At 40.4% G+C, this 19,536-nt stretch overlaps 1 protein-coding gene across 4 annotated transcripts in view; it reads left to right on the top strand.

The window, feature by feature from the left end:
- Window positions 1-19,536, top strand: part of mast3b (microtubule associated serine/threonine kinase 3b) — a 31,727-nt gene that overhangs the window by 2,476 nt on the left and 9,715 nt on the right. The window contains exons 2-11 of one of the 4 annotated variants that reach the window (XM_019261204.2): window positions 495-584; window positions 6,936-7,024; window positions 9,119-9,191; window positions 11,910-11,930; window positions 12,221-12,299; window positions 14,091-14,248; window positions 15,853-15,928; window positions 16,111-16,320; window positions 18,317-18,418; window positions 19,074-19,206. In XM_019261204.2, the coding sequence (XP_019116749.2) occupies window positions 495-584; window positions 6,936-7,024; window positions 9,119-9,191; window positions 11,910-11,930; window positions 12,221-12,299; window positions 14,091-14,248; window positions 15,853-15,928; window positions 16,111-16,320; window positions 18,317-18,418; window positions 19,074-19,206 (1,031 nt within the window). Of the gene's footprint in view, window positions 1-494; window positions 585-3,787; window positions 4,304-6,935; window positions 7,025-9,118; window positions 9,192-11,909; window positions 11,931-12,220; window positions 12,300-14,090; window positions 14,249-15,852; window positions 15,929-16,110; window positions 16,321-18,316; window positions 18,419-19,073; window positions 19,207-19,536 lie in introns of those variants that run through there. The other 3 variants (XM_019261206.2, XM_019261205.2, XM_019261207.2) reach the window with 3 other exon arrangements.

Here is a 19,536-nt window from a genome sequence, read left to right as displayed (position 1 = left end):
GCATTAACATGTGAAATGGTAGACGATATTTATTTTAAGAAGTACATGATGATTTGTTGTGTAGAGCACACAGGAACCCAAAGTGTATTGCTCCTGGGGATCTTAGGATCTTGAAGCCTAGATCACCACCATAATATACGGTGTGTTGCCAGATATCAGACACTCCCTAATCTTGTAACAGGTTGCAATAGATGTTCAGTAAATGTGTTGGACAATGAAACTTCCTTTCTGATGTGTTGACACCCATCAGCAAACTTCCCTTAGTGTAACCAACCATCAGTCACAACCATTGTTGCATCCAACCACCCTCCATCAAACACTGCTAACAAAGCAGCATCACCCTGCGGTGAGTGTCACCATTGGCTGTTGACGTCAGCTAATGAGAGTCAGGCATCAACTGCTAACCCTCGACCAAAGCTATTCTGCTGACTGATGATCCACATCAGCGTGCAGCGTCAGCGAACTAATCCATGCAAACATGTCTTGCCTTACAGTTTGTCCCCCACTTGCCAGAGCCCCACCCTCCTGAGCCCATGCAGCCCTTGCAGTCCCTGCAGCCCCTTACAAACCCTTCATCCCTGGAGGTAAGACAGGTCACACGCAGCCTGAACATGCCTTTAGAAAAAGTCTCTCATCAATGAATCACATCACCACAAAAACAAATACTGAACAGGTTCTGTGTATGTAGCCAAAGCCTGATGAAGCGAATTGTTCTGTGCCAAAGAGCTCCACTGTTGTCCAAAAACAATTAAAAACACATCTGTGATCATGATCTGTGCCACTAATTCCTACTGCCAGCGAAGATGCCACACTATTTGCAATGTCACATGAATCATAGCTGCTGCTTTAAAGTAGTAAATATATTTGGTTATTTGGTACATTCTTTATCACTGAAACAGCAAACAATCTCATCACTTAAGGTCTATTTAGTAGCTGTGCTGGTGCTCTCAGCTATATCACATGGCCATTGAAACATCTACAGTAATATGACAACGGGGGCAAACTTCATCTGCTGATGAAGATAGTGGGATATGATTTACAGCCTAAAAATATCGCGACATAGTACAGCAAAGCTTTTATTTGGCTGTGTTTTCTGAAAAGCCCGATTGAACAATAATAGTAAAATTTAATTAACCTACCTCTGCTGAGTGCTTTTCTAATTACAGATTTTACAGTAGTCAAATATAAATGGAAATATGCAATCAGAGACTTTTCCTAATGTATTTTTATATTTTATATATGTATATTAAGGTGCTTCTGTTTCACCAGTGAAGACCTATCATTTATTAGTTGTCTCCAAGTCTATGTGGGTTGCTTGGTAACGGTGCTAGGTGCTGTGGAGGAAGGCAACACTGCAAACAGAGGCGGCTGCATCCAGCATGTCTCTGGATGTGTGAGCAGTGCTAGGCTGTCACACCACACATTGTACGGTAATGAATCCTATTTTCTCTGTTGAAAAATGTTAGTGTGAATGCAACAATATCCAGCCATAATCACGGTTCCCTTAACATGACAGAGTTTTTACACAGTCTAAATAATCTGGTGCCACGATATGGCTGATCGCACATTTGTTGGCATCATTCTTCTCAGCATTTTGCATTGGAGACTGCCTTTTTTTTTTAACCATCCAGAAACATCTTTATTTTTTTTTTTCATTTTTTCTTCACTTAATATGTAAGAGATTTGTCTTGATAGCATTGATGCAAAGTTGTATATAATAAAGCTGTATATTAACGTGATGTCTAAAATAGAATAGGGCATGAAACAAATTAAAGCAAGATGGAAAGTCATCAGACCTCTGTTGTCTACCGTTGATGTGCAGCTGTAGTATATTACCATGACCAGACCATGCAGATGTAAATGCAAATGTGAGGAGGATTGAATTGAACTGAATTTGATGGGGATAATCAAAGTAAGACCAAATAATCATGACACCTACAGTGCTACTCAAAAGTCAAGTTTCTACTGAATATAAAGAGATGCCTTACATTATAATTTTCTTAAAGATGGATACAACAAGATATCAAGAAACTGTTGACAGCAAATATTTTTAAAATGTGAATTTGTTATAACCAGACGTTATAACCTAAATGAATTCATACTGCTCAAGGAATTGTGGAGAACCATCTCTCAGGGAGTGTTGTAGGGCAGAAGGAATGGAGGAGAGGGGGGATCATTTGACAAAAATAGAAACTCAATACAGTAATGCTAATACCATCAGATAAACTTTATATGTTGTAAAAAAAAAAAAAAGAAGAAAGAAAATAGGTGGCGAACTTCACATATGTGCAGCATTGTGATTCAAAGCACACATACAGTTCTCCTCACAGATGTAAATGCATCTGCATATAGAGAGAATGAACTACCATCTACTTGTGTTTTATGCATTCCTAAATGTCGAATGTATCTGTATCTACCTCAATACAAAAAAAGATTTGTGTGTAGCATTCCACTTGCATCATACTGCATGATGTTGTTGTTATGATATAAAATGAAATTAACATTACATAAGGGCCTACATACAGTATAAATACTTTAATGGGTACTAAATAGGTACTACTGTATATGCAGTGGGATATACCACTGTTTAAAGGTTTTTCAAGAATCCACCCTCTATCTAACTCTTCATGGTATAACCCAAGAACATCTTGTGCTGCTTTCAAGGTATGTAGGAAATCGCTGAAGAGTTGAGGAAAGTGTTTCTATAGCAGTGGTTCTGACCATTATTAACGTTGTCCAAAAAGTTACAAAGTAGTCTGCAGTGAACCAAACATTACATCAGGGGTTGTTTTTTAAACATGCTGTATGGTAGTGCTCTTAAAGCATTCCTCAAGGTCCCTTTAGTTAAAAATATTAATATAAAAGTGCTTTGGTAATGTCAGAAAAACAGGCAACATGTCATATATTTGTACAGGACTGATGTGCTAATCGACTGACGTAGTGCATTCATGGTGTGAAAAAAAGGGAAATGTAGCTCAAAAGTTAAATTCACACAACCTATTGCTTACATATTCACTTTAGGATTGGCTCTAGATCAACTCTTCAACACTTACATAACATGTAAATTTCAGCAGTTCCCTCATAGAAGGGTGTAATTGTACTAACCAAATAGTAAATGTGTAGAACTGTGATCACCCAGCTGTGTTATATTCACAAATGTAGCCCGTCAGGATGTTAACTAGAGAAAAAAAGTTTCTGGCTGTATTCAGCTTTTAGTTGTTTTGTAGCACTCGTGTAATGTAGGAGTCACTGTGGCGTGTAGCTCACTCCTACAATCTTTAACAGCCTCTGTTTGTTGCTCTGCTCTCTGTTGCAGTGTGATCAGATCTGCGAACAGAAGTCTGTTAAAGTCTTCAGCTGCTGTTAAAGCAAACTGCTGTAAACTACCAAATGTGTGGCTTCTGTAACGCACACAGCAAATAGTTTGTGTAAAACAGCTGAAACGAGTAGGTGGTTAATCGATCGGATAGAAAATGGTGTCATTGTATTTATTATGTTCTATGAATGAAAGTAATGCTTTTGTTAACATCTGTATAGTTCTATGAATGAAAGTAATGCTTTTGTTAACATCTGTATAGAGATAACTGGCTCATGTAGGTGTTTGTTGTTGTTGTTCATTTTTTTCTAAATCCTACTCTTAATATTAAATTTCTTTAATCTTGAAGTATTATTTTGCGTAAAAAAACAAACAAAAAAACACCATGCATTGGCTCCAGCTCAGCAAATGTAAACATTTGCTGATAAAAACATTTGAATGTCATCAGGCAAAACAAGCGTTTCATTTTGTAGGGGTGACGGTCGGACGTAAACGTGCGGCACTTGAACGCAGCACCAGGCTTACGCTCGCTCACACGGACACACACGCAGCCAGCATCGCCTGTACGGTCCAACTAAAGTGTGCCGCTGCTGTGTGAACGATATTACACACACACACACACACACAAACCGACATGGAGGTGATGTTTCGGGGACAGGAGCGCGTTCAGGGAGCAGACCGGAGGATGTAACGGCAACCCCGGAGCCGTTGGGACTGCACGAGGCAGAGAGGCTCGTGTGTGAATACAAAAGGAACCGCCGAGCAGAGACGATGGTGGAGACGTTGGCGGCAGCAACGGCAGCAGCAGCAGCAGCAGGGGGAGCGGGTTTCTTATCGACCCCAGCTTCAGCTTTCTGAAACCAACACAAACTTTTTGTTTATGCAAGAAAAAACCTCCAGCATGTCGGATCCGAGTCACTGGTCTGCGGTGCCGAGTCAGAACAAGTCACATTTTGTTCCGGCAGCGTTGCTGAAGCGTTCAAAAAGGTACTTATCAAACTCAGAGTAGTTTAACGGTTTGTTTTGTCTTTTTTATGTCGTGCTTTAAAACAGCAGCTGGTCTCTCATATAAACTCGCACAGCTAATTCAACGTGAATTCTCTCATGTGCTTAAAGACGCCGATTGCTGTGCCGCTGGTTAATCCTGTGTTTGTTCAGTACGTGTTGATCCACAGCTTTTGTCCAGAAGATAACATCAGCTCAAAGTAACCAGAAGACGGTTTGTCGACCAGTGTTGGCTCTAAAAGTGCTGAATGTTTTATGCCTCAAATGTCACACACAGTATTCAGTTTTCTTTGTTGAAGTTGGATGTCAGGTTACAGCAGGTCTGTGATGTCTCAGTGGATTAAGACAAACTATAGCTGCAGCTGGTGTGGATGATGTTTGGAAGAAGCCCACATTGTTTACACTGGTGCCTATTGCTGTGATGATGATTACTGCTGGAGGTCATAGTTAACTGTTTGTCCTGTTTACTGTCTGATGGGTGCAGTTATAACCTGCTACTGATTATTAATGAATCTGTCAATTATATCTTTTGTTTATTTTTTTATTTTTGAAAAATGCAAGATTATATCTTAAGATCCATTGTTTTGTTTGATCAACAGCCCATTATTATTGATATTGAGAAGCTGAACAAATATTTAAACATTTTTTTGGGCTGCAAAGCAAATAATTTTTTAGCGATTTAGATCATTTTCTAGATTCATCTAGAAAATCCAAGAGGTCTTCAGATTCCTTGTTTTGCTCAACAAACAGTCCAAACCTCAAAGATATTTAACTCGCAGGCTACAAAACAAAGAAAATCTGAATGTATTCGCCAGCTGGAAAGCTGGGACCAGATAGTCTTTGTTGTTTTTCGCCAGCTGGAAAGCTGGGACCAGATAGTCTTTGTTGTTTTTGCTGAGAAAAATGACAAACTACTCATTGATTGTCAAAGTAGTTCATTAATTTTCTGTCAGTATAATAATCATTTCAGCACCAACTGAACTGTGCACTCTGGTGTCACAGTCAAATCTGCTCAGCTGAATGTCATTGGTCAAAGTTTGCCTCTTCTTTCCAGAACCAGAGGGGATTACGTAGCTCTACCTCCCTTTATACACACACACACACACACACACACACACACACACACACACAGAGTCCTGGACATCTGTGGCTCAAGATGGGCCTGCTGTTGCTGTCGGAGCACACAGCCCCTTTAGCCTTGAGTCTGTTGACAGGAGGTTTCCTCTTTTGTATTTTGACTCTCATCAGTTCTCCCTCTTCCAGCTGACACGGCCGTGCTGTTGTGTCATGCATCTGCCTGCAGATTAGACTTGTAGTTACATAAACATTTCTCAAGGCAGAGCTGCTCTGAAGGCGGAAATAATCTCATCGGTTGAGTTAAATCTCGGTGGGCAGACAAAGAAATTTCAGTTCGAGCAAATCCTCATCTGTTCCAGACCATGAATTGTGTGTTTTCACAAGCGTTCAGAGGATTTTTCAGAAGCTTTAGTTCTGCTCGAGGTTGACGACATCATCCCATCTAAGTTCTGTTTTTATAGCCACCAGAGATGATACAAGAGGAGCAAGCTGATATTATGAAGCCTCGCCCTCAGATACTGTGTGAAAGCCTATCCAATAACAGTTCAGTGATTTTTGCTTTAAAAAGTTGCACATTTTCAGGTTCCTACTTGTCAAGTGACCGCATTCACTGCCCGTCTTTTTCACATGTAATAGTAAACAGAATATACTTTAGGTCACACAAAATGTGACATTTGAAGACTTGAAGACATCACATGGGTTGTAATTTAATCACCTTTGTTTACCTGGTATGTTTTTAAACCAGCAACATTTTAGTTTTTACAAACAATAAACAGTATTACACAGAAAACTGGACACTGCCCATTTCCACCACTCCCAGTTTAAATCCAGCCTACCGGTTTGCACACAGACACGGGTGTGTTTTTGTATTATTCAGGTTTACTCAGCGTGTTAGGATGGTTACAGCTCAGTGGATCACTGTCTGCTACTTTTGAGGTCAAGTGTCTTCTCGTTGTTACACTGTCATAAAATCTCTTTTGTGTCCTCAAGCTGCTGCTCAGTACACACACAAACGCACATACTTAGATATAAATATATGCTGTAGCGTTGCATGAGTCAAACATGTAATTATAGGTGGATAAAGCCATGGGCCAAAACGATTACTCTCAGCTTTAAGGAATACATCGGGTTATTTTCTTTCTAGATTGTCAGCTTAAATGTTTAGTGATAAAAATAAAGACTGGACTCATCCACGTGCTCCCACTAAATTGCTTCCTCCAGTGCTCGATGCTAACATCTTCAAGTTTTCAGGATTGTTAACATCAATTTAGTCGTAAGAAAATATGAACGAACAGCAGAAACTTGACACTGACACTCAGATGGTAAAATAGCCTGAAATTGAGTTTCTTACATCTCACATTTCAAATCCACACACTACCTCCTGAATACCACTAACATCCTTTAATCTGTTCTAACCTAGAAACAAATTTACGTGGCTCACCGGCCACGACACATGCAGTGACATTTTCATATAAATGGTGATGAGTAATGTGTGTTGAGGTTGGCAGTCTGTTGACTCTCTGTCTTTGTGCTCCAGCTGTCGCAGCAGCAACAGGAAGAGCCTCGGTGTCGGGACGCCATCACCCACGCTGTCCCGGCCACTCTCTCCGCTCTCGCTCCACACTGGTAAGATCAGTTTGCGGTGTTTGGTAACCTTTAAATCCCAACAGGAGCACTGTCGCAAAAAGCATGCGTCATCTAGCAACTCACTGCATTGGCCAATCATGCAAGTGCACAAAGCAGACCAAATACATTAGGGCATCACTTACAAAGCCAAAAATAAAGTATTAAAATGATCCCTGTCTTAATTCCCAGAGTTGCACAACCTTGCGTCAAAAGAAAAACAAAGCCTTGGTGTTTAATTAACCTTTAAACTTGACTTTCTGCTTTGTAGTTTTAACTGTAGAAACATTTTGACACCAACATAGCCCATCGCATTGTTTGTAATTAAAGCTCTCATAATTTTAATTCAGCACGATGGACTCATTCGTGCTCTTCTGCATGCCCATACTGTTTAAAAACAGACTGAGAGAGTGTCCACATGATCCAAGTTTAAGTGGTATCATTCCCACTTGACGGAACACTGGCGACGAAATTATAAACTTCAAACAGGCTTGACGTGAACACGCATTTTCACCGTAATGTAAATGTAGAATTCGGCAGTGTGGAAACATTAAATTTGTCACCGTGTCTGATGAAGCTGCAAATGAAACAGTGACATGCACCGCTTCTTAACGTGCAGCTGAAGTATCAGCTCTGAGAGAGAGAGACAAAGAGAGACAGAAGATGGGTAACTATTGTTAATGCAGAAAATAAAGGTGAACTCAAGAAAATAGACTTAATGAAGATTCAACAAAACACCATCTACTTCCACCAAAGATCTTCCAGTGCCCAACACATCCCGAATTCTTGTGGCAGACACACATTATTATGATGACATTAAAGAGGATCTTTTGAATTTTGAATGAGATGCATACTGAGGGGGACATTTTTCAGGTATCACCTCACGTCTGCCTGTAAAGTACATAATGGAGACATTACGTTTTTAAGTCCACCAGCCGTATGAAAATTGACGGTTATCAAACCATGTACATTTACTTATCTATGGTTTTGAATTCTGCCCTGGATTTAATCTCAGTGTTGTTAAACAAACGAGTCTTAAAAACGACTCGAGGCATCCTGGTAATTTACCTGGTAGAACATGTGCTCCATGTAGAAAGGCTGCAGGGTTTAACTCTGACCTGTGGCCCTTTGCTGCATGCCGTCATCATTTCTCTCTCCTGTCACTCTTCCAGCTCTCAGGATTGAATAGAGGTTCAAAAAGCCCAAAGAAAGAAGAAAAAAAGGACATAACATTTTGTGAAATTATAATAACGCTTTCATTCAGCTGAAAGCTTAAAGCTCATTGTAACTGACGATGGTGATGGTAAGGACTATTGTGTTATACAATACACCGTTATATTGTGTAACCATGATATTTTCTGAGATGGTTATTATACAATCAAACTCTCATTGTTTTAACTCTGTCTCTAAATGTTCAGAAAATTGAAAATAAACTGTGTTCTAGCCCTGGTTCAGCCACTTCTGAACCTCTGGACAAAACATCTGTATTGCTTCATGTTGCTGAAGAAAACTTAGAAAATATTTTATGAATTTGTATCAGATTGAAGAAACAATAAGGGGCAGGTGATTTCTCTTCCTTTTTTCAGCCTTGTGAATCAGCAATAGTACAGACAACGTACAGCCCCTTAAAGCCAGAAAGCAGCTGCACTCTATGAAAAGAGTTTTGCTCAAGAGCTCCTCATACCAGCAGTATGTGGATGCGTTCCCTTTTGAACTCCATCATGCCGTGGATTATCTCATCACTGAGTGCAGTCAGGCTCTAATTGGGTCTCTCTTGTGTTCTAATTGGTACTCAATCACTTGCATGTAAACTAACCGCAGCCTCTAGTGTACCCAGACCTCCAGACTCCGCAGAGACCAAACTGGATCAGGCTTCCCCCGGAATGTTCGTAGATATGTGCTGTAATGTTTGGACAAGTAATACCAAGATTATATGTTGGACCTCTCTGAGGTGCTGGTTAATGCCGCTGGGTTTTGCAGTGAGGGTTCCTGCACAGACATGATGTCATCCTTTTTTTTTTTTTTTGGACTGGTTTTGTTTTCATGGGTTTATTATTACAGTTGTGAATAGTAGTAATTTTGTCTTTCCTCCTTCAGCCGCGAGCAGCCCACTAGACAGCCCGCGAAATGTGTCGACCAGTGCCTGCCTCAACTTTCCATTCGCACGAAGGTATGTCAGCACCGCTCTCTCGAACCATTTTATCCCTGGAGTCATTTATGTTTTAGTTTTGTCACATCTAAAGGACCTCAGATTATGATACAGTTAAGATATATCATTTTGCAATAATAGGGTGAACATGAAAGTTAGTTTTCATGCATTGCTCATATATTATTGGAAACTTATCTTCCATATATTTGGAATTGTTTGCCTGTGGACAAAATCCAGGTCAGCTGACCTGCTGTGCCTTAGCAAAAGACTTGTAGTTTACATTATATAGAATTTGGAAATGTAATAATTAAACAGGATCTTTCCCCTATAAATGATTTCTGTTTTGCCTATAAATACAATAAACTTTCACACACTTTCATAATGAGATGAACAAAATACTGAGGTTTAAATACAGTTTGCAACCAGCATCGCTTCATTTAATCTTTGTTATCTATCTTTTTATATTATTATATTATTATTATTTATCTTTATTTATCTGTCTGGTATTCCTGCCAAGATACCATTTAAGGGCACTATACAAATGTTTGGATTTGGTTGAACCAAATTCTGTTGAAGATTTGGGCCATAGATCATGATTAGGTAAAATTACAGGAACTACCGTCAGTTTTGATTCCTGAGTTAATGTGGCTCTTGTTTACAAGCCCTCGATCCTTATAATGTAATGTGAACCTAAATGAACCAAATGCAAATTTACAAACTGAATAAATAATTAAATCTAATGCGTGATCACACTGCGAGGGTTTCCTGTGAGGTTCGGTGTGTGTGCGGGGACAGAGGCAGACAGTCTGGAAGCTGAAGAGAAACAGCAGCAAGGTGACTGAGGCTGACTCAGCCTGGAGCGTTCACACCTCTGCCAGGTCTCTTTACAGCCAAGTCCTCCTCGGCAGGATGAGTGTAGTTAGATAGAGGGTACCCCCCGAAACCCACTCACACATCATTCAACCCAGTTCCCATGGCAACACGCTTGTCTCGCTCCAGGCATACTGAAGCCTAGAAGGGAGGCGGCACCTTGAAGACACCCAAGAACTGCCGTTAAAAACCCATGAGCAGATCAGGTGCTTCATCCTGAAATACGACGGGAACGAGACAGAAAAATGCCTCCGACTCCGAGAAAATTAGTGTTGGCGTCGGTGTAAAACACATCACAGTGTAGAGTACTATCAAGATGAAAAGTGTTGAATTATAATGATTCATGGTCCTGCACTGTGGCTGAAATCTACAGACTAACATGTTACCATGTGTTGATCTGTTGTGCTGTGGAAAGCTGTAATGAATTCCAACACTGAGTTTATAGAAAATGCAACCTCCTGGACATCCATCATCAGATTATTAAAGACTTGCAGAACAATCAGTGACCCTGTTCATTGCTACTTAAAATGCTGATTTTTCTTGATTTATGTCTGTGTTTATTGAGACTCCTTGGTTGGAATTCATGATTGGCTTTTGAACTGAGCTCATAGAAATGATTAGAGGAGAGCATTGTTGATTGTTAGAATCAAGTTACAGCTTTTAAAAACTGTTCAGCACCACAGGGCCACGGACGTAGTGGGCTCAGTTTTAAAGCTTTAGAACATACTGGTATCATATTAAAGGCACCATGGTACCAACTGATATCTGAATGAACATTGTATGGCTGGAGAGCTACTGTGGTGTCAATGAGCCCACTCATATTCATGTTTAATAATGTTAGTGCTCATACTAGCCATTTCATTGTAGCGAGACCATTTAAAAAAAAACTTGATCACTGTATTCAGAGGATGTATGGATTTCTTTGGTGTATTGGTTTCTGAGAAATTTCCAGAATAGAACGGCTCGCCATTGAGTCGCCAAAAATATTCTTGTTCAAAAGTGTTTGATACCAAATCACAGTGTGAATTTTTAAGTCTTCCTCAAGGTCTCGTGTCTTATTTTGGAGGGCTCTTTGACATTTTTATATCAAAAATACTTTAGTGGTCAAAATAGTTAATAATAATAATAATCCAAATAATAATTTGGACCAAATCTGTGTAACAAATGGTATTAACTCAGAAACTGCTGCAACAACTTACAAGACATAACTGAGCATGGGAATGGAAATCATATTCTTACTCATATACTTATATCATAATGTACTAAGCCCTTATAATAGGAACTTAAACAAAACACAATGTTTATTATAGATTTATGACTACAAACTTGACAAAAGGTGCTAAGTAGCATATCATATGAAACATCAGGTTCCCAGCTTTCAGATGATTTACATCTATGTGGCGTTTAATGCTGACCTGCTGTCCCCGTCTAAAAAAGACAAAAAATAGTTTGTAAGGAGGGGAAGTGGAAGAGGTTAAGCCTTTTTTATAACCTGTTGTTTCCTCTGCTTGCTGACAACATGCCAAATATAACACATAACCTTTTAGCTTTTTTCACTTCAGTTTTGACGTGTTATATTATTTGCTGTTCAGAACTTTGCTCCAAACTGGAGACAGGATGCTTTCACTGTTCATACTTTGAAGTGAAGATTTGTTCCTGTTATGTAAAGTGCATTCTCAAATTAATTTAGTTTGTGAGCTACTCCTTCATATCTGGACAAATGAAAACTGGCAAGCAAGACAACATTGTCAGTACGAATCCCTCAGCTAAATGCCAGGGGTCACAGAATCGCTTGTGCAACATTACCAAAACTCACAGAGAACACTTTCTTTGCTTTTCTCTTTCTTTCTGCTGCTGTCGGGACTTCAGTCACCTGGCCCGTGCCGACAGGTAGCTTCTTTTACAATTCTTGCACACGTCTGTTGTCTTTTGAAAGCTTGTGTTTCACATTTTGTTTGGTCACAGTATGTGAAGGTGTATAGCTTGATTTGCATATAAGCTGTGAATCAAGTGAGAACATAGAGAATCCTGTTTATATATGATTCGGAGAAGATGGCATTAATTTCATGCTCTCATAGTCACAAGACTCCCCCGTCATTTGTTATGTAAGGGGTTTCACATATGAAATGTTAACTAATGCTGCTAAGAGCTTATGTAACATGCATGTCTGTTTCTCTCAGGGCTGAGGGCCGGCGGTGGTCCCTAGCATCCCTCCCCTCGTCTGGCTATGGAACCAACCCGCCGAGCTCCACTGTCTCAGTAAGTCATCCCAAAACATGGCACTGTCCTCCCTGATCGATGCACGGCGGCCAGGCAATTTCTAACACCTCACTCAGCCCAAATAGCACATTCATGCTAATGCGTGCGAATGCCAAGCCTGAGATGACAAACTGTTAATTGTTTTCCTCCATCATCTGCTTGAGAATTAGTCATTCTCCCAGTCTGTGGAACTCAGTGTTAGAAGTAATACACACAGTCTGTGTATACGCATGTTAATGAGGGGATGAAGTGTGTGTGTGTGTGTGTGTGTGTGTGTGTGTGTGTGTGTGTGTGTGTGTGTGTGTGTGTGTGTGTGTGTGTGAGCTGTCGCTGTTTTAGTTGGATCAAATACTTTAAGGGCCATTATTTTATGCCCTTGTTTTTAATTTTTTGTGACAGCAGTTGTGTTAATTATGTTAACTTGCTTGTAATGTTTTCCGTTTTTTTTGTGTTGTGTTTGGTTTGATTTCCTGACTCACTAGTACAGCGAATAAATGCCGAAATGTGCAGGCTGTAAAAAGTGTTTTTCAGACCACGAACTTACTTAAAAGTTAGTTATGTAATATGTCAAATATCTTACATAAAATAAAGCTGTAACTGTATTGGTTTACAAAAAGACGTAACGTAACCTCATTCAGAGGAACAGTCTGCGGTGGGAGGAGAGTGTGCTCAGTCTGTGGTGAAAGTCTGCCATGTGCAGCTATTATAAGGAAGTTCATTGGGTAGACGCAGGCAGAGGCCCAGAGGTCACTGGGGACAATAGGGCTCTTCAGTGGCCCTCACTGCCCTCTTTATACTGAGGCATTAGAAAGAGACTTCACAGATGCCGTCCCTCTGGCCGTCTTCTGTTCAGGACACATGGGACGCAAAACCAAACAGATTGCCAACAATGTACACTGGGTCCTGCTCAGTTTGAAAAGAGTTTACTCATTAAAGACATTAAACTTGGAACTTATCTGTGCAAATAACAGCGTCTCTGTGGGCATCATTATTATTTACACCATTATCTGTAAAACAACCTTAAATATCAGCTGGAGAGTTCATTTTTCACTCTTTGACTGCTACTCTAAAAACACCAGCTAAATTTGCGTACCACATTTAAGTCCTCCACAGGTGCAGCTCTCTGTGGTGCTGTCGTCATAAACTGTCAACATCCAAATGCTGCTTTAAAGGTCCTATGCGGAGTCATTTAACATCAACAAATGATTCATTTTGATGAGATCATCACTGAGGAAACTGCTTCTTAATTTGAGAGGAGCTGAACTCAAGTTGTCTGCTGTTGCAGGACTGTGAAATGCCAACGTCCTCTTTGAAAAAGGAAGTTGCAGGGTTAACTGGAACTGTGATCTTGAGTTTGACAAACAGAAAATGCATACATTTAGCACCTTTTTTTAAATCTGTCTTTGGCTTTAGTTGGTCTGGTTAATCATCCACTATGGCAGGATTAGTCTGTTTGTGTGTTAGGTCCCAATATATTTTTCTGACTGGCCTTTTGAATCTTCGTGTTAAATAAATGTTCTTAAAATAAAGGTGTGCAAATTTTTTTTTATTTGTCCTTTGTGTTGATATAAAGGCTCAGTATAAACATTGCAGTGTAGAGTTTTTATTTCATGTACTTCAGAATTCACTTGGGAGAGCAATTTTGATTCAATGTTATCTCCAATTTGGCTGAAGAGTTGGTAAATTGGGCTAAATTACCAGCAGACGGATGTGACGTTTTTAACCTTTTTTAAATGTTGAAATTGTAGAGAGTTAAATAATTTTCTGATGGATCCCTCTTTGTGTTTGCAGTCCTCCTCGTCCTCCCAGGAACGTCTTCACCAGCTTCCCTACCAGCCGACACAAGATGAGCTGCACTTCCTCTTCAAACACTTCCGCAGCACAGACAGCATGGCTGATGAGGATGGGCGGCCCTCGACGCTCATACGACCTCGTTCTCGAAGCCTCAGGTAGCTAATCGCGATATATATCGAGAATTTAGATGGTTACATCTTCCCAAGTGTAGGAGAGATACTTTTGATTGTTTATGTGGCAGTGATGTAGAAGGACGTGGACGGCAACTTATTTAGTTGGAAACGGAGATATCATAAGTGAGAAATAACATACAGGGAGACGGTCATTGTTGCTAAATAAACCCTGACGGGCCGAGACGTGAAGTGAAGTGGTCTTGAATGACACCGCATCCTTAGCAATGGTCTGTTATTCATAGCAGACACAGAAATAACTGAAGAATGCCGTAAGTCGTCAATCAGAATGACAAAGCTGTGTAATAATCCACGATAAAAATGTCACTTATTTTTGAAGGTGGAAGGACTTTGTTCATGTTTACTTTAGTTTAATCAACTGGAAACTAATGCGACACTAAATGTTACCACGTGTCTCTTCCGAACAGTAAGTATTAATGGGTTAAAAACTTTTTACAGTCTAAAACATCTGTTTCATATTAATTCTTGGTGTGTCATTAAACAAATGAAAGTAATATTTTATACAGATTAAATATAGCAATCCTCCTTTAGGGATTAACTACCTGTTTGTTGTGGAAAACGATGCTTCAGATCATCTTTGAACAGCGATGGTGTGTTGCGCTGTCCTTAGTGTAATTATGCACTGGTAGACTGTCAGATGTCTGTGGATCGGTATGACCAAAACAAATTCACAAGCAAACACAGCATTTGGCATCTCGACTGCCTTGGATCGTGTACACATGCCTGTTGGCCGGCAGGCAGGTGGAGATCTGACTGCAGAGCTGTGTGGTTTTGACAACTTTTGTCTGTTGGCTTTGCTCAGCACTGTTTGTGCAATGCCTGAGTGCTCTCTGTTCTGGCACCATGGTGTGCTGTGCGTGGGCATGCTAGCTAACAGATCGCCTCGGGGATCTAGCTGCTGAACTGTAGTCGAGGGTGGGGGTGGTTTGGGGGGGAGGTTGGGGAGAGAGAGAGGAGGGGGGGGGTCTGATGCAGACAGCCACGGAGAGCTGCAGCAGTGTGTGTTGGGCAGCAGCCATCCAGTCTTAACAGAGGAGTCTTTCATGACCAAAAAAATGGCTTAGGGAGCCTGTTTGCATGTGATAGGTTTTCCCTCCATCTGTTCTGTTTGAAGCTTCAGCAGGCAAGGTTTTCAGTAAAAATATACCCGTCTTAAAGCCTAAACACTGAAGCGGTGTTGCATTATATGACTAATTAAGCGATGCCGATGATTCACACTGTTTGGCCAGAAGAAAACTCTGCTGTCGGCGTAGAAACACCTAAAAGAGAAACATCAAATCCTTACAGTGAAATGCACTCTGATCGTAGCTTTACCAGCTTGAGAGCTACTGAAACAGAATGATGGCTCACAATATCGCTTTTGGCAAGCTGAGATCAAAAGTACACGTGTAGATGTTGACCTCAAAAAAAGTCAAGCTCAAACTGTCAGTTTAGAGTTGATGTGCATGCACGGGTGGGCTGGACTGAAATAACCGATGGCCTCGATGACATAACTTTCACAAGCATCCTAAAAATTGCATTCGTTGATCAATTAAAATACTAATCTGTTGTTTTTGTTTCTGTTGCAGCCCGGGGAGATCGAGTGTCTCCTTCGATAATGAGATTGTCATGATGAACCATGTTTACAGAGAACGTTTTCCAAAGGTACACACTATAAAATTTCAGCTAAGATGTGGTACAGAACTTTGAAAGTGATCAATCACCAACATATGAATCCACCCACAGAAATATTAGGAACATTTAGTGCTGCGAAGAGTAAAAATCAGACTTACTTGTCCGTTCCTAAGTGTCTTAACTGTGTGTTTGTGCGCTTGTCCTCCCTGCAGGCCACAGCCCAGATGGAGGAGCGCTTGTTTGAGATTATCACCCACTGCTCTCCAGACAGCTCCCTCCCGTTGGCTGATGGGGTGCTGGGTTTCATCCAGCACCAGTTAGTCGAGCTGGTAAGAGACTGTCTGGACAAGTCCCAGAAAGGCCTGGTTACTACTCGCTACTTCGCCGAGCTGCAGGAGAAGCTGGAGAAGCTCCTTCACGAGGTGAGGGAACAGGCAGCTGAGTTGTGATGTACAAATCACGTTGGTGAAATTGTCTTTGATGATTGGGAAAAAAAACGATTGAATTAAATTGTGTACTACAGCTTTAAGCATCAGCTCATGACTACATGTGAACTCTTCATCTAGACATGTGACAAGTTATGAAACAGGATCGATTGAGTCGAAGTGAAAAGTCCAATCAGGCACGTCACTCGATAACCGTCTGGTAGCCAAAGGCACACAGAATAGATCTGGTAGTGGAAATTGTCAGTGTATGGTGAGAGGTGCTTTTTGTCACAGATCTTATATGCGTTGTGATAAAATGTTAGTTTCTATAGCAACCTCTTCCCTTGTTCCTCTGCATGCTGTCAGACAGAAGGCATGGCTGACTCCGTTGTACCTCCAGCTGAACTAATAAGTCTGTTCCCATACAGGAAAAACGCTGTCTCTCTTTCTCACACTCACACAGACACACACACCTATGACTTACTTTATGCGCCATGGTCATTTTGTTTGAAAGTTTCAGGGATAAAATGACATTTTCAGTCATCTAAATTCTCCGCGGCTCTTTTTGCGGTTTGATAGTGGTTGCCATACACATTGTTTTCAGCTTCTAAAAGTCGTGCGTTTACATGGATATTCTTGTTACCATGAACAGCGGATGTTAAAAGAGCGCCACCTACAGAGAGTAAATCCCAAAATAGAAGAAGCACCCTGGGCATTGTAGCACAGAAACAATAAAACGTGCTTAACACATGGTTTACCACTTGTCCCAAATTCTCCCAACTGACTTAACACGTTGTGAGCATGTGAGGATTCTGTGAAGATTTTATAATAGTATCATACACGTTCGTTTGTGGATTTGGTCTTTTGTCTTTCTATTAACAAGTCACACTTCCACACTGTGGCTGTCAGTATTTCTCAAGCTGGGGGGGCGGCTCACCACAGGAGAACAACCAGGGGAAAAATATTAAGTAACTAAGATGAATGAATATGATTTATGCTTGGAAATTTAAAAAAAGTTTTCCTGATGCCATTTCACTAAAAGTCAACATGGATCCTTTTTATTAGCTGCTTTTCCCATCATTGTTAATAAGTGATTTAAAAAATGCGGAGTGGTGGAACATGAACTTCCTTATCCTCTGAAGGGGGCATGTCAGAAAAGTTTGAGATTAAATGAATAGTCAAACTTTTCCTTTTTTTAAAATAGACATTTTACAGATGCTTGTCGACATTTTGTTACATTTGGGCAGAGCCAGGCTAGCAATTTCCCCCCTGTTTCCAGACTTTATGCTTAGCTAAGCTACCTGGCTGCTGACTGCAACCTCATTTTTTTTAACAGGCTGATGAGAATAGTATCAGTCTTGTCATGGTGCTGGCTGTACATATGACACAAATACATAGTACACCATGCAGCTGCTGTTTCTCTAGTACAGACTGTCACTCCATTCGCCTACAAGAAAAGCAGAAGATGACTCATGGAGACTCCACCCACCCAGTGATTATTCTAATAATTCCTTTTGGTTTAAAATCATGTCTTCTCTGACGCCACTCTGACGGGCAGCGTCTGTTTTCATATTTCTCTTAATGTCACCCCCATCTGCTTTGAACAGACTGTTATATATTTATATTTCCTGTTTCAGTACTAAACAGCACTTCTGCTGTCTGTTTTCTGATCAATTCGTTTCCACTGACGTAACTGAGCCCAAATGACAAAGACTTCCTTGTTTGCGTTTTATTAGCTTCATAAAAGCACACAAGTTTCTTCTTATTCAAGTGTATTGAAAACATTGTGTAGATGTCAGACAGAGAATTGTTTCTGTGAAAATATCTTATACTTACAAACACAAAATTTTACATTCTGTAGCATTATATTCTCAACATCACCACTTCCTATTTGATGATTTTTCAGATTTTTTTGGAATATGTATAGTTTGAATCTGTGTAGCTGTGATGATGTGTCAGTTGATTTTAAAGTACGCTCCTGTACTGTTTCCAGGCCTACGAGCGCTCTGAAAGTGAGGAGGTAACTGTCATCATCCAGCTGGTGAGGAAGATCCTCATCATAATCTCTCGGCCCGCTCGCCTCCTGGAGTGTCTGGTAAGCTGAAGAGGAGAAAATCTCTTTCTAATTGAAAATGAGATTACTTCGATCGAAACAAGTAGAAGTCAGTTCGTGTTAAAGCAGGACTGAAAACAGATTCTGACCTTTATTCTCTCTTGGAAAGCGGACGTGTGTCACCAGAACACAAAGCTGGTGATCTTTGCAGGAAGACAGTATTACTACAACATTACGTCACTTTTTCACTTTATAGGCTCAGTAGCAAAACCTCAACCATCTTTGAGTGATGAGGGTCAATTTATCCATGTCACATCACAAGTACTAACAAAGAAGAACAAGTCTATTTGTGTTGTTTTCTGATTTCTTCTGTACAATGATGGTAAGATAACCCAAATGGAAAAAAACATGTAGTACTAAAAATTAACGTGTGACTCAACATCAGCTGCTTGTTTTGACTTCAACTTTAAACTTCAGTAATCTTTAATCACCAACTCTAAAAACAGATCCGATTAGGATTATTATCCAGCTAACGGGATAACTACTAGTGAAAGAAAATCAAGGTCGAGTGGACTTGAAGCTTCTTGGATGAGAAGCTGAATGTCTTTAAGGCCTCTACGTTCGACAGACTTTGCTTTCAGTTCAGGATACGGCCTTCATCCAGTCTACATTAATAAGACTAATATCCTGTTTCCAGGAATTTGACCCGGAAGAGTTTTATCACTTGCTTGAAGCAGCAGAGGGCCATGCCAAAGTCGGCCAGGGAATCAAGACGGACATCCCACGGTACATCATCAGCCAGCTGGGTCTGACGCGGGACCCATTAGAAGGTAAAGCTCTGTCATAAAGTAAAGCCTTAAACTCACTTCACACTGCAGTGAAGACGTTCCAGGGATGAAGTCCTGTGGCGTGAATGTTACCTGAAATTCAGGTTGTGTCGGTTTAAAATGTTCATGAAAATTTTACTGCCATATAAACTGCGTGTTTGTGTAGGTCTAGGTTCTAGATGTATGTAGTAGAACCAGTTTTTTTTTTTACAGATAGATAACTTTTACAGCATGTGACACTCCTCAGATGCTTTAACAGAACATCAAGTCCCTAACAATGTGCAAAACAAGAGTTACAGAGCTGGAGGAGGAAATGTCAGTGGTTGGAGTAAA

The sequence above is a fragment of the Larimichthys crocea genome, chromosome XVII (assembly GCF_000972845.2).
Source record: "Larimichthys crocea isolate SSNF chromosome XVII, L_crocea_2.0, whole genome shotgun sequence".
Classification (NCBI taxonomy): Eukaryota; Metazoa; Chordata; class Actinopteri; family Sciaenidae; genus Larimichthys; species Larimichthys crocea.
This window is presented reverse-complemented; position numbering and strand designations above follow the sequence as displayed.